The sequence below is a fragment of the Hyaena hyaena genome, unplaced genomic scaffold (genome assembly GCF_003009895.1).
Source record: "Hyaena hyaena isolate Hyena2069 unplaced genomic scaffold, ASM300989v1 scaffold_383, whole genome shotgun sequence".
Lineage (NCBI taxonomy): Eukaryota > Metazoa > Chordata > Mammalia > Carnivora > Hyaenidae > Hyaena > Hyaena hyaena.
Genome location: NW_024081014.1, coordinates 565,726 through 586,614, shown reverse-complemented (window position 1 = coordinate 586,614; position 20,889 = coordinate 565,726). Strand labels below are relative to the sequence as shown.

At 38.8% G+C, this 20,889-nt stretch overlaps 1 protein-coding gene across 4 annotated transcripts in view; it reads right to left on the bottom strand.

Annotated features, from left to right (window-relative positions):
• The window catches only part of ENOX2 (ecto-NOX disulfide-thiol exchanger 2), a 197,137-nt gene that overhangs the window by 36,930 nt on the left and 139,318 nt on the right, over window positions 1-20,889 (bottom strand). For all 4 annotated transcript variants that reach the window (XM_039250805.1, XM_039250806.1, XM_039250804.1 and 1 more), the window contains 3 exons: window positions 13,862-14,017; window positions 6,605-6,811; window positions 554-787 (listed from right to left, as the gene is read on the bottom strand). In XM_039250805.1, coding sequence (XP_039106736.1) covers window positions 554-787; window positions 6,605-6,811; window positions 13,862-14,017 — 597 coding nt within the window. The remainder of the gene's footprint in view (window positions 1-553; window positions 788-6,604; window positions 6,812-13,861; window positions 14,018-20,889) is intronic.

Below are 20,889 nucleotides of genomic sequence, written 5' to 3'. Positions count from 1 at the left end.
CATGTGAAATAAGTTGGCCATTTTAAGTGATTAAAGAAGTCCTCTTTTGGTTGTGGTAGTTGTCTTTGAGTCATCTAAGAATGTACACTGTGAACACTCTTTGGGTCTCCATTTTCTCATCTGTAAAAAGGGAATTTTACCAGAGTTTTTCAGGGTCACATGAAGTTCTATTGTTCTGATTTAGAATTCAAAACTAATTTGTTATCTATAATGAAATGGGATGCTTACAGGTCCCCAGTCATGAATCACAAGTAAAATTCTCTGATGTAGAAAAGCGTGAAAAATGTGTTTCATCCTAGTCATTTTATGTGTTGAGAGAAAATCACCATCCCTTGAGACAGTGGAGGATCAGAAACACAGGTGTGAAGGACAAATCTTTCTAGTTCTTCAGTTACTGGGTACACCTCTCTATCTGTAAGAGTATGACATAAGAAATGCTTAGAACCTGTTAGTGGGAAATTCAAAGGATAATTGCCAATGGTACAAATGTATTTATTAAATTTCCTCAAAGGAAAGAGTTCTTTTAATCATGAAGCTCAAGTGCTTTCTATACCTTTCAGTTTTTCAGCAACAATGCTGCATTCATGATCAGAATAGTGGACCACTGGGGGTGGGGATGGTGGGCGCAATCTTTCTTCTTCCATCCTTCTACGGTGGCGCTCCTCCCTTGCTAGCATGCGCTGTTTGCATTCCCACTCATAAAGGTCATCTCGAGCCTGTGCAAAATCAACGTGGAGCCGGCCTGTGTCCTTCTTGTCAGTGCTAGAACCCAGGCGAATGCGGTAACCTAAGTGCACAAATGGGAGGGAGAAGAGTACAAGAGCAGCTCAGTGGGTGAGCAAAGGTAAGTACTTTTCCAAGTTCAGTGTTTCAGATGTAAATGCCGCAGTTTTAAGTAACCACATAATTCTCTTCACACTACTAGCTAAGCTAGGTGAACCATCAAAATACTTGGACTGTAGTTTCACTTCTGATAACAGTTTGCTATTCTATGGGTTGGGTCAGTCTTGCTCCTAGGAGTTCTATTCCTCTATCTACCATCTTACCTCAGAGGTAAGAGAGAAGGTCCATGGGTAATGGTATTAAGAATGAGCCTTATAGGTCATCTCATGGTTCATGGATTTGAGCCCTGTGTCAGGCTCTGAGCTGGTAGCATGGGGCCTGCTTGGGATTCTCAGCACAGGGAGGGGAACTCAGTCAAAGTACGGTGATCTCCTTGAGTTGAGGAAATTGAACTGGGAATCCAGGGAGACTATGGAAGACAGAGTTTGTATGGCAGCATACTAGAAAGAAGAAAGCTATATAGAGAAGCAACTTCAGAGATCTGCAGAGGGTCCTCTACTATTCTTTAGCTGTACACTGATGCCCACGTGTGTGTGTGTGTGTGTGTGTGTGTGTGTGTGTGTGTGTAAACTACTTATGCATTACAGGTAACAATCCCTGGAGCTCACACAGGGCTGGGAATAGTTCCTCTCTCTACCAGTCAGGGCAGAAAAATATGAATAGTTCATAGATTATTGAGTAGAGTAGTTAGAAGGGTTTTGCCTTAGTGGAGAAAAATGAGCCCTAGACTAAATCCTCCTCTGGTGTTGCTGAACAAAACTTAAAAAACAAGACCTAAAAAGAGAAAAGATTTTCCAAGTTACTTAACTACATCCCAGAAGAAAGTTCAAGAACCTTTACAGGAATGAAAAATATCTGGCAATTCACAATGTTTGGTAAATTTCACAATGTTTGGTATCCAATAAAAATTGCCCAATATTCAAAGAATGAAGAAAATCATAAGAAAGATTTAAAAACTCAACAAATCAAAACAGACCTAGAAGTGATACACATAATATAATTAATATACAAGGACACCAAAAAACTATTATAATTGGATTTCATATGCTTAAGAAGTTAAAGTTCAACCATATTAACTAGAAACACAAAAGTAAAAAAAAAGTAAAAAAAAAAGTAAAAAAAAGTAACTAAAATCAAATTTCTAGACATTTAAAGTACAATGTCTGAGTTGAAAAAAATTCACTGAATAGAAACAATGGCAAATTAGTGCAGAAGAAAAGATTAATGGACTTGAAGACACAGCAATATAAGCTATGCAAAATGAAATACAAAGAAAAAGGACTGTAATAAAATGAACAGAGTACCAGTAAGCATGGGACAACTTCAAGAGGCTTAATATAGCCCAACTGGAGCCCTGACTGGAGAGAGGGGAGGGAATAGAAAAAAATATTTGAAGAAATAAGGGCAGAAAACTTTCCAAATTTAATGAAAACTCAGAGGTCTAAGAATTTCAATTAAACTCAAGCACAAGGAACGTGAAGGACATTACATCAGGCACATAAAAATCAAATTTCTCAACATCAATAATAAAGAGAATATCTTAAAAGCTGCTACAGACATAAGACACATTATACGCAGAGAAACAAAAAGATAACATCATATTTCTTATTGGGAACAATACAAGGAAGAAAAAAATGAAGTAACATCTGAGGGGAAAAAAAACTGTCCACCTAGAATTCTACATTCAGAGAACCTATCTTTCAAAAAGAAAGGTGGAATAAATTCTTTTTGATATATACATCAGGAGCAGACTTGCACTATAAAAAATGTTAAAGGAAATTCAAGCATAGGAAAATGATACCAAATGGAAATTTTAATCTATACCAAGGAAGAGTATACATAATATATGATTCCATTTATATGAAACTCTAGAAAATGCACACTAATCTGACAGACAATGGACCAGTAGTTGTGTGGGGAGAGAAAAGGGGAGGGTTAGGAGGAAGGGATCATAAACAGGGTATGAAGGAAGCATTTGGGGGGGGAGTGGACATGTCCATTATTTTGATTGTAGTGATGGTTTCACAGATGTACGCCTGTGTCACTAATACCAAATTGTAGTTTTGAAATATGTGAAATTCATTGTATGTCAATTGTTAAACTTCAATAAAGCTGTTACAAAGAATAGTGCCCATTAACACTAAAACTGCTACACATCCTTTTAAGACAGAAGAAGAATAAATGCATTTCAAATAAGCACATTCTGCTAGGGCCTTTTACAACTGACAATGCACTTTCACACTCAGGCATCTTATTTGATCATCAGAGCCATTGAAAAATTGGTTATTAATGATTACCTTGCCTATTCTCTGAGGATCATGGAGAGTATCAAATGAGAGGATGATATGAAAGGTTGGTATAAACACACAACAGGTACTGTGATGCTATGAGGTTGGTGCACCGTGCACACTGCCAGCTCCCAAAGATGCTCAAACCCCAACAGAAAAAAAAGTGGTTATTTCTACATTCCCATCCCCTTTTCTAAAGGATTTTTGTTTAACTTCTTCCTTTTACAATGTGGGAGAATAGCCAAGCAATTCAGGAGATTTCTAGCCCTTATGAGCTTTCAGGGAGCAGGTTAAAATTTAAAGGGCAAAATTTAGTTATTTTCACATCACTGATTGCAATCCTCTTTCCTCTGGCAGCCCTGAGAATGTTTCCAGGAGGTGGTTGTTGCCAGAGAGCCGATTTCAATGATGTTTAGATGGATACCTCCTGAGCAGCATGTCATCTTTTATGTACAGCTGTTCAGAGTTTTAAGACCTTTAAGTTCTTATTAAAATAGTCTATTGTGGAATGCTCTATCATCATTCCTAAGTGCTGTCAAATCTTTAGTATTTAGATTTTATAGCACTTAGCAAATGTAACAAGAGTATTCTACATCTCAATAGCCAAATTATGGAAGCAGCCCAAGTGTCCATTGATAGATGAATGGATACAAAAGAGGTAGTATATATACACAATGGAATATTATTCAGTCATAAAAAGAATGAAATACTGCCATTTGCAATGACATGGATGGAGCTAGAGAGTATTATGCTAAGTGAAATAAGTCAATCAGAGAAAGACAAATACCATATAATTTCACTCATGTGGAATTTAAGAAACAAAATAATCAGCAAAGGGGAATAAAAGAGAGAGACAAACCAAGAAACAGACTCTTAACTATAAAGAACACAGTAATAGTTCCTAGAGGGGAGATTGGTGGGGGGGATGGGTGAAATAGGTGATGGGAATTAAGGAGAGCACTTGTAATGAGAACTGGGTAATGTATGGAATTGTTGAATCATTATACTGTACACCTAAAACTAATATAATACTGTATGTTAACTAACTGTAATTAAAATTAAAAAAAAAACTTGATAAAAAAGAGTATCTTACAACTACCTGCTCCTCTCCTTTCCCATGTTACCAGCCTACTTCTTCAAACCCACATTACCTTTTCTCTGCCTGTTGCAACAGACATCTAGCTGATCTCCCTTCATCTTTTTTCTTCTTTCCTCTAATCAAATTTTTATAGAGATGTCAGATTAATCTTTCAGAAACAATCATCTTGTTCAAAGTTTCCTTCAACATTTCCCTATTACTGGAGGTATAAAGACCCAACTGTTAAACCTTTCAAAGTGTGCTAATAGCTGATGTTTTCTTTCTTCCTTTCATGCCTAGTTAGTACACAAACTACTACTCATTGTTTCCTTGAATGTTTGTTAAAACTTACAACTTTTGAACCTTTGCTTTTGCTGTATCTCTGCCCCATTGTCTACATGCAAATGCTTTCTCTTTGTCAAAAACCTGGTCCAAATGGTATCTTTCTCGATACCCCCACAGTCAAGAGTTAGACATATTTTCTCCCTGTCCCCATCCCCTTCTCTCTTCTGAACTTCCCAAACACTTTATCCATACTTCAGCACTCCTTATTTTAAATTTTATCATTAGCGATGAGTGTGTCTTATTGATGTCTTGAGAAATGCCTAGTGCTGAATGTTTTTTTTTTTTTAACAAATAAATGTATGACTGCATACTAACCCTAATCTCATTAAGGGGAAAAACTAGGATTTACTCATTTTCTTCTCTGCACAACACTCAGCACAATAGCTTACACAAAGGAGATGTCCAACAAGTGCCTGTTATATGAAAAGATTCTGACACCACAATATGTCTAGCACTTGGACCCAGTTCCTCCAAATCTTTAATCCTAGGCAAGGAAGTTGTTAATTGTTCTATGTCCTTTCTGATTACCCTGTCTTCTGCCTTTAGTCATATTTGCCCACTGCTCCATAGAGAACAACACCAATTCAAAATAAGCAAAGGATCAGTCATGAAACTTTGTCTTGAAACGACTCCCAAAGCAACAGACTTAACTTTATAATATTTAACAGAAATCGTTCCAATTGTAATGCCTTGCCTCAGTCTCCCTAAATCTGAACTTCCATGAACAAGAGACTTTAGGCAAAGTAGTTCTTACTATCTGTACTCTGTCGCTTCTAGATTAGACTAATGCTACAGTTGGCTGACTTATCTTCTAGTAACCACCTTTGCCCATGCCCCTCAGTCTGTCCTTTACTTACTCAGAAGTGATATTTCTAAAATGTATATCAGATTATGTCATTCTACTACTTAAAATCCTCCAATGACTTCCCGTTGCATCCAGAATAATAAACTCATTACTGTAGATCATAAGGCCCAACATGGTTTGGTATTGCTTACCTCTCAGACTTCATTTCCCTTTACTGCCTCTCTCTCATTTACTTTGCTCCAGTCATGTTAACCTTCTCTGTTTTGCTTGAACATGCCAAGTCCATTTTCATCTCAGGGCCTTTAACTTGCTCTCTTATTTTGGAATGCTCATCCCCCACATGTTCACATGGCAATCCCCTTCATATTGTTCAGATCTCAATTCAAATTCAAGTAGGAAGACTTGCTTTCCTAACAATGCTAGGCACATTTGCTATTTTTATCTTCTTCATAGCAGTTATTGATACCCAATATTAATTATTACTTACATATATATCATATTTTACCATCTCCATAATGCAATATCCCTGATGGCAGGAAGTTTGTCTATCTTGGTCTTTGCTGTATCCTCAGGAACCTAGTATTCTGTCTAGCTGTCAATAAATATTTCGTAACTAACTGACTTCCGTAGCTATTTCTGAGCATCTACATTTGTGCCAGGTTATGTGCCAGATGCTGGGGATTCGAAGTTAAATAAAACATAGTCCCTTCCCTTAAGGAGTTAATACTCTGGTCAGGGAGACAGGTGCAGAAAGAGACGGTTCTAGCATGGTGTTATAGGTGTCATGCTAGGAGGAAACATTGGGTGCTCTGGAAGTGCTGAGGAGGGGGTGCCCAGACCAGCTTGGGGCACAGAGGGGAAAGAAGTCAGAGAAAGCTTTCCAGAAGAGGTTATGCTTGAGATGGAGCATTGGGGATGTATATATGGGAGGTGGGATAGAAAAGATAATTGTAGTCAGAGGAAAAAACGTAAGACCTTATGGCACATTGTGAGAACTAGAATTAGCTCAGTGTGGTTAGGACATGGTATGTGAGGGAAGAACTGGGAGATGGATGGTGCTCAGAGGTAACATAGATAATCAAGGCCTTCAGATGTTAGAAGTAAGGAGTTTTGGACAATGGAGACAATTGAGAACTACCAAAGAACTTTTAAGGAAGAAGTTGGGTGAAAACATTCATTTTCCATCTCTGAAGGCAAGAGAGGATACTGTGCCGGTGGGCACACTGCTCGTGACTAAACACTTACCAGAGAGATAGAGGGCTTTGTCCACCATGTACTCTTCAGCAAAGCGAATATGACAAAAGTTCTTTTTGCTCTTCCGAATAGCAATGATCTCTCCACACTGTTCGAACACTTCCACAATGATCTGCTCGGTTCCATTTTCAGGCAGGCCACCCACAAATACTGTTTTGCACCCTGGTGGGCGTTCTCGAGTTGCAGGAGGTGGAAGATCTAAGCAGAATTGCAAAAGCATTTGAAATTAAAATGCTTGCTTGGGACAGACCTCATAGAAATCTAACATGTCCCAGAGATGGCCCTAATGTCCCCATCAGACTTTTGCCTAAGAGTATGAGAAGAATGTGGCCTCGAAGGTGCTCCACAGCACATGAAAATCATTTTCTTCAATGGTTTGGTGATCATGACATCTAAACGATAAAAACTCAGATCCATTTGTCTCATCCAGAGTTCGTTAATTCTGTTCTTTACTTTTGTTGTGACAATGTAGCTATACCCAATTTTTGGTTGTTTCTGCTAAGAAGACAGTGGGGAGATCCCACTCACTTTAAATTCTTACTTTTAGGAATTCTCAGAACAAAGGTCTCTGAGAAAAGGGTTGTTTAATTTAGTTGATGGTTACTAAATTCCCTCTGTTCATAATTACTGAAATAACTGTTTCAGAATTAATTTGACAATGACAGGGTAAACATTTACAAAAATATTTATGAGTGTCAGAATGATATGGCTGACAAAGCCAGACTATAAACCATCTTTTTTAGTTTTTTCTTTTCTTTTCTTTTTTTTTTGTCTTTTGATATCAGCAAGCCTTTCCTCAAATTCCTTGCGGGAGAGATGAGGTCCAGAGTCAATTGTGCAGCATTTAGAGGGAAGTATGAAAGAGAGCAGAGAAAGTAAGCTCATCTGGGAAATCATTAACTAAAATGAGATAAATTTGGCTATAGAGAGTCATTAAAAACCTACTTAATGAGATGATTCTCCCTCTGCTAAAAAATATGCTTTCTACTCACTCATACATAAAGCTTGTTGGATCTATCAGCTCCTTGTTGCTATTTATATGTATCCAAGCATTTTCTAAGCAAAATTCTACAGTTCATAGCCCAACAAAACAAAGCATGATGGTCAAGGGTTTGTGTGTGTGTGTGTGTGTGTGTGTGTGTGTGTGTTAGTTTTGTTATCTGCAAGGATTTATTTGGTGTAATCTATTCTTTCCATTCAGCTCTTCACAATAATTCTCCCAGCTCAAGATTTGGAGAGCTCAACTAGTGATTACTGCTCCCATGCAAAAATAAATGAGTCTCACTTGTAGATTGGGCCAAGGCCCCCACCTGACACTTATCCAAGTTGGCAAGCAGATGATTTGGGAGCTTCCTTGGTTATGAACATCTCTAGCTTCCTCCTTTTGCTACCACTGTCTGACTTATCAGTGTGGCTCAGAATCATCAGGTTCTCATGATGGTCTCTTCCTTTCTATTTAGTCAATAAAAGGGATAAAAGGATTCAGGGAACTTAAAAAGTTTCTGTTAATTAAAAAAATTTCTGTAATTTCAAAAACACACTATATTGGTTTTTTGTTCCATAGGAGAAGTTTAAAGGGAAAAGGAAGATAACCTAGCAAGCAGGAATGTGAAATGTCTTAGTCATGGGCACTGTAATGATGTGGTTTAGCCAAAAAAAGGGAAATGAGGTCCAGAACCTCTTAAGACTTTTGCTTCTGAGTTTTTAAGAAATGGAAGGTTTCTAACATCACACTTCCAGTGATTCTCAACACCGACAGCACATTAGAATCAACTTGGGAGTCAAACAAACAAAAAATTCCTGGGCCCACTCCAGAGAATAATTTAATTAGTTTGGGGTACAGCCTGTGCATTACCTTTTTAAAAGCTCCTCAGGCAACTCTAACGGTAGCTAGGATTGAAAACCACTGACTTGGTCTAAACTTCTCATATTACAAAGAAAAACTTTAGCTGAGTGAAGTTGAATGACTCATTCAAGGTCACCAAATTGGATAGAAAGAAGGAACATGAACTTGGAACAGACAAACCTCGATTTAAACCTTAACTTAGTAAGTGCATAACCTTGTGAAAATTACATAACCTCTGGGAACCTAATTCTTTCATCTTTAAAATAGGGACACTGTCCTCTACCTTACAAGGAGTTTTGTAGGACAGTTGATAATCTACTGTCTATATTGCAAGTGCTAAAATGCCTAGCTTTTGATAGGATCCCAATTGGTAGTTATTGTAGTGTTATTATTATATACTGTTATAGAACCCAGGTTTTCTGATTATCAATCTGGGGCTTTCTAAAGCACTACTACAAGACTGGTGTAAAATGGCAGCTTAAGACCTGGACTTTTAAACTCCCAGCTCCTTGCTTTATCCAGATCTCCAGATAAGGCTTGGTTTGGGAAGGAATCACTCTTCTCAATAGAGGAATCTACAGCTGTGAAGACACGTATGGTTTTGACCATGGAACACAACCTAGCCACTGACTATATAGGTAAAGAATTTTCAAGAGCACCCTTACAGTTAGAGCCATGTTTTCAAATCAAGGGCTTTAGACTAAAATCCTGTTATAGAATCCTTCTGAAGTATACTATTTAAGGAATTTGATGGTAAAGAATCTTTTTGTGAAGTAAATGTTCACTTTTTAAAATTATTTAAGTTTGCTTAGGTAGGCCTACCTTTTGGTCCACTGAGAGGCTCTAAAGAATGCCTGGTTACTGCTGCAGTTACATATAACACCGAAAATACAAAGGCTCTTTCCTTTGACTACATTTGCGGGATTCAAAAATTCTGTGATGAAGACATCACTCTATTTAGATGCTGTGATTATTCTGTGGTAACTGCTAAGTAAAAAAGCATAAAAGCCACTAAGAATAGTGTCAAGAATGCTGGGGGTTTATTTGTTTTCCTTGGGTAAATGTAGAAAGCCTCTTTGATAGCATTCACTGAGATTTAGATGTATGCCACCAAACAAGGCAATGGGCTGTACTATCTTCCTTAGTGGACAGCTCTTATTCTTTAATTAACAGCTCAAAGCACTTTATTGTCTGGGCCTGATTTACTAATCCCACTGGAATACAGTGATCTGGGCACAGCAATGATAACTCCATAGGAGAGCAAATTCAAAGTCCACCTATTAATCAGGTAATGTGCTAAATTAAATTACTGTAACACCCCAATCACTACTCTGGATAGAGAAGAAGAAGAGTCTATGTACAATGATTCAAGATAACTGAGAGTATAAAAAACTTTAGTCTCTGGTAATGGAAAAGGAGGAGCTTCTAGAAATTCTAATTACAAATAAGCACCTACCCTGGGGAGCTCTTTTGGGGCTATCAGCATTAAGATCAGAGTCACTGCTGATCTTTGAGAAGTGAGTCAGAGGGCAACATGGAGGACCTATAAACCACTTGCATCTTGCTTTTCAAAGGAGCATCACAGATCACTTAACTGGTTTGCCAGAATTTACATACTGCAAAGTATTTTAGTTGATTTTATTAGACTCCCAAGACTGAAGGCCCCCTAAAAATCAGCAGGGGTCAGATATATTTTAATGTAATTCCAACTGATTAGAAATAATCAGAAGACTGGTGAAGTTTTATTAATTCTCATTTTACCTACTTTCTCTAATTTTCTTTATAGAACCCAGCCCTAGGAGCTAAAATGAGGTTGGCCTGATATGGTAAAATGAAAAAAATCATTCTTTTTTTTGGCTCTTGGGTGCTTTCCCACATCCCTGTACACAGATAGCACATGATATTCCACCATTTATTCCACATTTACTGTTAACTTGACAGTAGATTCCAAAAGCAACCTCTTCATATAGAAGGTCTATCAGCTGAAGTGGGAGGAAAACCAATAGTGTGGTGTCCTGAAAGCCAAGTAAAGAAAGTATACCAATGAGTAAGAAGTAATCAACTGTGTTGCCTATGACTTTTAGGTCAATTAGGACGAGAACTGAGAATTGACTACAGGATTTAGGTCACTAGTTTTTTTTTTTTTTTTTTTTTTAGTTTATTTATTTTTAGAGAGACAGAGACAGCATGAGTGGGGGAAGGGCAGAGAGAGGATCCTAAGCAGGTTTCATGCTGTCAATGCAGAGCATGATGTGGGCTCAATCTCAACCAACTGTGAGATCATGACCTGAGCTGAAACCAAGAGTTGGACACTTAACTGAATGAACCACCCAGGTGCCCCTGGTCACTAGAGTTCTCAAATAAGGGACATTCTGATAGAGGGGTGGGGCAAAAACATAAAAAAAGACTTAAAAGAGAATTGGAAAATAACTGGAAACAGCTAGTAAAGAGGATGTTTGCAGCTACTGGGTATACAGAAATGCAGACTCCTCTTTCTCTTTTACATTTTCAAATATTGGAATTCCTCAGGGCACTCAGCTTGTCATCCTTTTCTGATCTATATAATCTCTCTAGTGGTCTTAGTCATTCTTACACCTTCAAATCACCTAATGTTTCAAGAAGGACGAAGGGGTTCCTAGTACTAAGAATAGCAGAGAAATGAAGTAATTTAAAGGCTAAAAATTACCCATTGGACTTAGCACTCAATATTTAAGTGGAAATGAATTAGAGCAATGAATGATTAACTATTGTTTTAATTTCCATATCTTCCATGTGGAAATGTTCCAGGAGAAAGTAGGCTTATAGTTGAGCTGGAGAGTAGTGTGGTATTGGGAAGCAGCTGCACTTGACTAAAGGATGGGTATGTGGCAAGTAGAAATAATGGATTAAAGACAGTCAGATGAAGCATACCAGTGAATTTTGAAGTCAAGAGTTCGACTTGGTGCTTGTAGGCAATAGGAAGCTTGGGGCTTATGGGTTCTGTATATTTGACAAGCACCTGGATAAAGTGTCAGGTGGGAGAGGAGGGAAGGAATTGATGGTAAAAATACTGTCTAACGAAGCAACAAGACAGAAGCAGATTGGATGGGTCCGTAAAGAAACTGTGAGAGTACCCAGATCACAGGACCTTACTGCTGAGAGGCCACTGAGTGCAAGAGAATATACCAGAGACAGAAGCAGAATATACTGGAGGCAGGCCCAAGTACTGGGGTTTATAATCAAGGCCTTATCAGAAAAGGTTGGTAAGCTCTGGAGAAGATAAGTGACTCAGTTGTACCAAATCCCTGCTCTTCCCATCACACTTTCACAGTGTGGGGCTGTGAACAAAAATGGCACTTGCTATGCTTTCAGCACCAAATTTGAGGGAGTCTTCTCTATTAGCCATTGTGTTTCCCCCACACAATTAACTTGAGCCCCCTTTTGACAAAATCCAAGTTCTGAACAGGAAACAGAGCACCAGTTCACTTTAAGCTGTGTCAGGACTGTTAGTTTTTAATTCAGTTCCAAAGCTAGGTTCCTTCTCCGAAGCCACCACTTTACTGGTACTAATTGCTCTGTCCGTATTCTTAACACGGAGATGGAAGAACAAAAGACTTGAGCCGTGAAGGTAAAATGCTTCCCTCTCACTCTGTGGCTCTTCCAGTTCAGATTCAAGAAGGCATGACTGTAGGTGGGAAAGATGAATGTATTTGAGGGATGTTTATCGGTTTCCTAGAGACTATCAAAAGTTAGAGCCTCTTTAAGCCATGTATGTCTACATACCTTTAAAGACTACTCAACAATGTGGTCTATGCGTTATACACTATGTATCTGTTATTCTTTGGAAATTCAGAGACTGAATATCCTGTAAAGTCATCTCTTGTACCCAACCTCGACATTACAGGGTATGAGCCATCCTGTTATGTTAGATTTGATTGAGATAATGAAAGCCTAGATTAGGCTGATTATATGATAAATGAATGATTAAACCAGCAGGATTCTATCTTTACATAAGCAAGAGGTTTTAACACTGGAAATGCCTAAATTCGTGGCTTTTGAAGTGAAAAAAGGTAGAATTAGTGATTCACAGCTTTCTCTAATCGAAAAGCAACACATTGGATGAAAGGGAAAAAAGTCGATTGCCCATTTGTAGGGACAGTGTCACTAAGAGGAAGAGACAAGGGTACACCAGTGCCATTCATTCATCTAGGCACTAGACTAATTCAGTCCTCTGAGATGTTAGCCTCCTAGATTTCTTACTGGCCTGGAAGGAAGTACCCTGCTGACAATCAAGTTCAATGAACTGAAGAAAGCATTAAGAACATTTCTCACTACCAAAAAGGGCTGAGATGATATGGTTGACCAACCCTGACTGATTCTAAAGTCCTTTTAGCTATGAATAGACTACACTAAGTAGAATTTGGGTCCCTGCCAGGGCCTGATTCCATGATTAACTAATTTCTGTGTAAGGTAGGAGATGAAAGAGTTGTCTGAAGTCACATGTCAAAAGTTCATGTTTATTGTGATAAGGCAAGTTCATTTGATCTATGGCCTAAACCCTGAATGTGTCTCTTAACAGCTTTAATTTTAGCACTGTAGTGGCAGCTCCCTTAAGTAGGTCACCCAGAACCACCAGAACTGTGGAAATAGCTTTAATGAGGCTTGGGTCATATGCAGAAATAACATCTGATCACTTAAAGTAAATAAAACCCCAAATAGATCTAGAAAAATGCTTGAGTCAATTATTGCTGCTATATTTTAAGTGAAATATGGCCATCATATATTTGCAGATATTTTTAAGAGTCTAAGGAGAAACCTATTCATTACTGACAAGATAGATCCCTAGATCATTTCCACATGAATTTCATTGACTGAATGGATGCAAGTGGTTTGACTTAGTCTCAGTATTCCTCTTTGCCCTCGTAGCAAATTAAACCTCACTCCACTGTCTATTGCAGCCCATCAGTTGAATAGCAGTAGTTTGAGTGATGTGTAAATAGCTAGGAGCAATGGAGGATTCTTAGCACCCAATATATATTCTCATGTGCCTCAGGCAGGCTTAGACACACTCTACTACTGCCATTATCAGCATGTAGGCCAGTTATGAAAAAGACAGTCTGTAAATGACAGTGTTGAACAATTTGTGTCAGGTGTCTCTTTCTGTACGAACACACTTGAATTCCTTACCGGATGGCAGTAGAAACACATTTTATCATTTGTACTGCAACCAACACACAGAAATCTACTGTTCTGTGCATAAAATTCAGCCTTGGCTAATAAGAGAAAATTTCCCCATCTTCTTTTTTCTAGGTGAAGCTTCTGTACATACATCTATGAGCCCTAGGGTATTCTTTTGAAAAAGAAGAAAGTGTTCCTAGACACCAAAACAGTATGACTTGTGTGGAGAAAAAGCAGAATATTACTTGGATTTGGAGGGAAAAGTGTGCAGCTTTTACAGTGTATGATCTCTTTTACTACTGGCATATCTGGTGGAATTGGAGGAGGTACTATTCCCAAGCCAGGCATCATTGGAGTTATTGGTGGAATTCCAGTCATCATTCCAAGAGCAGGGTCAAAGTCTAAAAAAAGGAGAGGAAAGAGAGAACAATAAATGACACCAGGCAAGGCCAAGTGGAGACAGAATGTTACCTTATAAATTTCAAACCAAGGGTCTTTCTAAGATGGAGGCAAAATATTTAAGAAAACATGGTATTAGTATTAGGTCTTAAATACTATATTCTACTTGTGCATTTTCCTTTTGGGATAGGGCTGTTTGTTTTTGCATCACCAGTCTATTTGTTTCTATATCACATTTTTGACATCCAAGGCCTTTCATACTATGTGCCTTGTTTGTTAATCTTGCCTTTACTAGTTTGCAACACATACCCTCTGCTCCATTCAGATAAGGCTCCCTGCTATCCCTATTAACACTTTTTGTCTTTTTGCAGGTAGCATGGTATTAAGAGCATACAATTTTGGGGATAAGGCAGACCTGAGTCCTACTTTATTGTTTGCTTAACAGGATGAATCTTTTGAAATTCCATTTCCTCATTTGCAAACACCTACCTTATAGGGAGCTTGTGATGAATAAACAAAACAATGAATGCAATGCACTTAGCATAATGCATAGCACAAAAATACTCAATGAATAACTATTCTCCATGCTTTTATTCATATTGTTCTCTCTGACTGGAATCACTGGAGTTTTCCCCAATTCTCCCCATACTTAAGGCCTGCCTTAAGTCTCCCCCTCCCTGAAGAACTTTTTCCAGATAATTCTGGTTCATTCTCAACTCTGTGTTGAAAACTTGTTGTATACTTGTTGCCACTGAACAACAAGTTTTATTTTGCATCATGTTTTGTTTTATTCAGGGATGTTTCTAGGATGTGTAGGGGCCCCCAAACAAATATTTTTCTGTGGGGCTCATCTGTATACATAATTCGATTTACCCCAAATGAACATCAACACTATTTTGGTGGCACAATCTCATGTGATACCATGAAAGAAATACCATACCAGGAAGCTGGAGAGATTTACTTGCCAGGCTACTTCCTGGAACATAGTTTGAGAGGACTCCATAAGCCTGAGTTCTGAAGCTTCCTGGAGAATCTGGTTGACTCCACATGTGGGGTAGAGGATTGGAGAATGCCCCAAAGGGGAGAAATGACAACTGGGGTCCACACAGATTCAGGCTGAGATTGGGACTCCTTGCTAAGACAACACTGCAGGCCCTGGTCAGTCCTAGACAACTAAGAGGAACTTTAAAAATTGCGAGAAAGGTGCTTCTTGATATTAGAACCTGTATAGGACCTGTTCTGAACTCAGTACATCTACCCTGATCACACTAACTAACTTAGCACTCAGTGGGGGGACTTAGAAAATATCCAGGCAGGTATTTCAAAGCAGGAGGTCCTCTGAGAATGCAGGCCTAGGGCAAAGGCCCCTCTTTCCTGGGTCTATGGGTGGTACTGATTTTGTTTAAATTTTGTCTCTATATCAAAATGCAAGTTTGAGAGAAGGAAATCCATTCTACTTCCCTATTCTCAGCTCTGTCCTCTGCTACAGAATGCACAGAAGGCTGCAAACAAAGAAAGTACTGCATAAGGAGTTGTGATAATGTAGGGGCAGTTGCAGTAACAGTAATGTGCCTGAATCCCAAAAACTTCACTCTGCTCACCACAAAAGCACGAGGGGGCAATCCTTATAAGCCTCCTCAAGGAGGCTCAGAATACCCTGGGTGGTTCTCCAAGATGTTGAAGGATGGATCTTAACAGTGGGAAGAATGTGTGTTCCCTATAGAAGTGGAACTTCAGGTACAATAGGCCCAGTAGGGGTGAGTCTTGTGACTGGGCAGATAGGCAGGCAGGTAGCACATGTGCACAGCCAGTCCACAAGAGCTAGGTCATTCCCCATCTTCCACATGCCTGTCATGCTGAAATATCAAGACCCTAGATATGTTTGAGAACAAAAAAATTTCTTTCAAGAAATTTCCAAGAAATTAGGGAAAAATTTATTTTTCTGAAAACAAATTTACTTTTAGCCTTCACTTGCAATCTCACCCAACATGCAGTCTTACACATGCATGTGAGCACATGTGTGTACTCTCTCTCTCTCCCTTCCTTCCTCCTTGTGGCTTTCTTGTCTCTACTTTTCTCCACATACTAGTGGAAGGTTTCTTAATATCTGTGTATCACCATTTCTTTTTTGATAAAAGTGGGGATAAATGATGACATTTAGCTCAAAGGATGAAAGGACAGAACAGATATTAAAACCTCTGGCATGATAGGTGGTAGTCCTGGTAGGTAAGTTTCCTTCCTTCCATTCAAGACATGCATACACACACCAATAAATTCACTTATTTGGGTATTCATTCCCACATTCCACAAGCATTTGTGATAAATTTTTATTTATTTATTTATTTAAAATTTTTTTTAATGTTTTATTTATTCCTGAGAGAGACAGTATGAGCAGGGGAGGGTCAGAGAGAGAGGGAGACCAGAATCTGAAACAGGCTCCAGGCTCTGAGCTAGCTGTCAGCACAGAGCCCGACGCGGGGCTCGAACCCACGAACCGCGAGATCATGACCTGAGCCGAAGTCGGACGCTTAAGCGACTGAGCCACCCAGGCACCCCTGTGATAAATTTTTATATGTCAGGCTCTATCAGGTGGGGGCAGGGGCTCCAGGCCTTCCTTTCCATCTTGGAGGACTTAGGCCACAGATACTCTGTGTTCCTATGCTGAAGAATAAGAGCACTGTGGTTAAAAAGGCCATTTACGTCTTTGGAAAATTTGATTCCTTGTGTTTATGATTTTGGAAAAATTGTTAACATTATCTCACCCATTTACAAACTCTTAATTTTCAGTAGGAAAAGATCAGATTAAATTGTGTGCCAACTAAACAATTCCATCTATTTTCCCTCTCCAACTGAAACGTTTGTCTTCTTTTTATTATTCTGCCTGCCTCCTCATTGTTATTCATTCGGCTCTGTCACTCACAACTCTGCCTTACCACAGATTACAGAAACATCAGTTCATTAAGCAAGTCCTGCCACTTTGGCTGAGAAAGAAATGCCCATCTCCATGTACTACCTACTAACAAATGGAGACAAACAAAAAACAAATACACAAGATAAATATAACTCCTGACTGATGTACTCACCACTCTGTTTGGTATGATTACATTAATATTTTATGAAATTCATTTAAAAGCAAGTGTATTCACGATATATGACTAAAGCAAGGACTAGATAAACTCCCTTTCTTCCTCTTGTTCAACATGCCAAGAGTTCCATAGGCTACACTGCCTAGCAGGGCTTGCTAAAGGGCAGGCTGCACATGAGATTTCCAAGGCTCCTAACACATTGATTATTTCTTTTGTTTATCTTCAACCATTAAGCACCCAAATCAATGTGAATTTCCAATGTCAACCAAGAAAATAACCTTTTGAAGTCATGGGACTTATACAAGTATTGCAGAACCTGAAGTATCAAAGAAGTCCAACAATTTAAAACACATTGGGAATAGGACGCCAGAGAGATTATCTCTCTCTTTGAGACTTCCAGCCTGGCTTGAGGAGTATATCAGTAACTACATAGTATTAATATTTATGTTAGGAATACAGACTTCTTAAGGAGACTTGAAATTGTCTTATATAAGGGCTATGGAAAAGGCCAAGGTATTCTTCCAAAGTCCTTCCCACAATACAATAAACATCCTGTTCTGTTTTGGTTTTATATCACTCCTTCCAGCACCTTTTCCCTGCAGCCCTTCTGACTTGGTATTGTTATGCCTGGAAGTGTCATAATATATTGGTTTGCATTCATCTTCTGATTCATGAACTTCCCAAAGTCCCAGCTTACTGGAAATGCCATGATTGCTGTGTGTCAATTGGGCCGGCTTGCTCCTCTGAGTTGCAGCTCTACCGCATGATTCCAAGTAATATTTCAGGGTGGTCTTAAGCTTTCATGCTCTCTAGCCAACTTGTGGTCATTCTACCTAGAGTAGTTACCTGGCAGTATAATTATCCCCCATTCTCTTTACACATTTGAGCCAGGGAGTTACATTACAGGCACAAACAATTTCTATGCTGCCATATGTCATCCATATGTCCAACCATTCAATAGTCTGATGCCAGGCCCTGCGCCAGATGTTGGGATTTAAGGAATGACTAAGACAAAATCCTCAGCCTCATAGTCTAGTTTTGAAATGTCCACGTAGTTACACTGCTGTATCACCAATTATTATCAACAGCCAAATTGTTTGCTGGATGCTTACAATGTGCTAGGTACTGTGTTAAGCATTTTATGTAATTATGTTCCAAGAAGACCGTGAACTAGCTACTGTTATTAATCCTTCATTTTATAAAGAAATTGTAGCTCAGAGTGTTGAGTTCTTGCCCAAGATTATGCAGCCAGTAAGAAGTAAAACTAGGATTCAAATCCAGGTTGGTCTAACTATTAATACTCTTAACCGCTACACTGCCTCAAAATGCAGTGTGACAATTATTTTAATGAATTAATTATAGGTATAAAGTGAAACTGATATGATGAAAAACATGGCACATAACAACGAAGTGTTTCCATACAGTTATTTTTTTTCCTAATGTGACAGGTTAAAGGTGGATACAAATTTTGTGACACCCCTTTCACCAAGAGGTAAAGTCTATGTAACCCATCCCCACTTGACTCTGGACGGGCTCCATACTGCTTTGACATAAGAGATGTTGTATCTGTTTTCAGGCTCAGGCCTTGAGAGAGACACCATTCCCACTTCTTGTTTCTGGGAATGCATGCTATCGGAGCTTCAAGACACCATGTAACACGCCGGACTACTGTGGTAGAGAGACATGCAGAGAGGGTGTTAGAGTAAATGAAAGGAGAGAGATCTAGCTGAACTCAGTGTTTTTAGCTGCCCCTGCCAAGGTGCCATGCATATGAATAAAGTTGTCATAAAACCTCCAGAGTAGACTACCATAGCTAAGGCATCCCAGTTGATACCATATGGCATAGAAGGATTGCTTATAAGAGTCCTGCCTAAATTCTTCACCCAGAAAATCTTAAAATAGAATAAAATGATTGTTTTTTAAGCTACTAAGTTACAGTTTTTCATATAGCAATAGATAGACTATGCAGCATGCTAGGGAGTGGAGGGTGATTAGTTGATTAATAGAGTTGGCTATTTTCAAATAATGGAAATAGAAAGTACACTAAGCACCAGAACTAGACTGACCATGATTTTTCTCAGATTATTGAGACGGTACATGAACAACTAAGTGTTTCCATACAGTTAGGAAATTGCAGACACATACAATCCTGCAAAGCCTCAGAGCCACTGTCTCGAGCACTTGTGATCACTGTACTGTACGGATGGTTGAAACAATGCCAGGTGACTGATAGGGCTAAGACTACAGATGGGCTAAGACTACAGATGTCTACAAAACACTAGAAACCTTAGAGGTTGCCCATTTTTGATGCCTGACAAAGTTACCACACACACCAACTTTATGGTTCAGTTCTTGATATTTTCTGGCAGGAAGGTTCACACTGGTTTTCTTCCTGTAAAATGCAAACTTCACTTTTGTAGTGGGGGAGACAGATGGTGTCCATAATACTATTAACCATTAATTGAGTGTGTATGAATTTTCAAGTTTTATACATATCATCTCATTTAAATTTATTTTCACAATCCTAAGGAATGGGCAATATATTACTTCTTATTTTACAGATGAGGAAATTGAAGCTCACAGAATTAACACTATAAGACCATACAGTAGGTGGCTTTTACTAACCACATTCTCAATCATTCATCTATAATGCTTCCCACAAAGTCCACTGAAAAAAAGAGATACTCCCTGTCAGATTAAGCTCTGTCTCTACCTACTCAACCTGTAGCAGGCCTTCAAATGTTTCTCTCCAAAAGGCTACCATCTGGTTGCTTATCTCTACACTTAGAACTTCATGTTCAGATATTGATATATGTATTACCACACTAATAGGTAATTTAGAAGCCTTTTTAAAATCCATTGTCTCAACTTTGACCCACAGACGAAGTTAAAATTGTGGTAGTGTATGAACTAGAGGTGGGCAAAGGTAGGAGGTGACACATTTACTGTTGGTCTTGCCTTTTTAGAACTGGACCTGGTTTTGCCTAGCTGGAAGCCCCTTCATACCCTCAGAAAGGCTCTGCCTGCACCTAGTGACTTCTTGTCATCCAAGTGCCCCCCAGGCCCATAAAGGCATTTTCGTTCTGTTAGGTGTTCAAGAGACTCTTTGAGCACCAGAAGGTAGTTGGCACTCACAATAAAACCATTGAAATGCAACCATAGATTAGTCTAAAATAAGTGTTCCAAATGAGATCTAAATGTAATTAAGGCATCACGAAAAATTGATTCCAATTCAGGTATACATTTCTGGGACTTTATTGCTATTTCTTTAGAGTTCCTACAAAATTCATTGGAAAGTAAGAATTGGGCCTGAGTATTGAGAAATTTTAACCTACTATAGTCCTGACTGCCTCTTCATGCAAATCCTCAAAAAGCCTTTTCAAGCAGTCAACCTGAAGAGAGAACACGTATTTCTAAGGACAGCCTGGTTACACTGCGAAATGGTCCTGCAGTTATCAGTAGCCCTCTTGGAAATAGAGCACTAGTTCCCAAATTTTTCCGTAATGACTCAAATTCTAATAACATCTGCCTGCTTCTCCAAAACATCATCAAAACCCTTACTTCAGGCCAGCTGCAAAGTTGAGGCAGGGCCTGGTTCGTGTACAATGGCAAATAAGGTAGCAAACTAGGTTTGGGTGGGTTATATGACATAATCATAGTTCACAAAGACTCTCCCCAGTAAATCTCAACTTTGATTTCAAATTTATATGAATGAAGATTTACTTACTTAGTATAAGTTTTTGCTAACATCTACCTTTCTAGCCCACCTTCTCCCTTTTCCTTCTTAT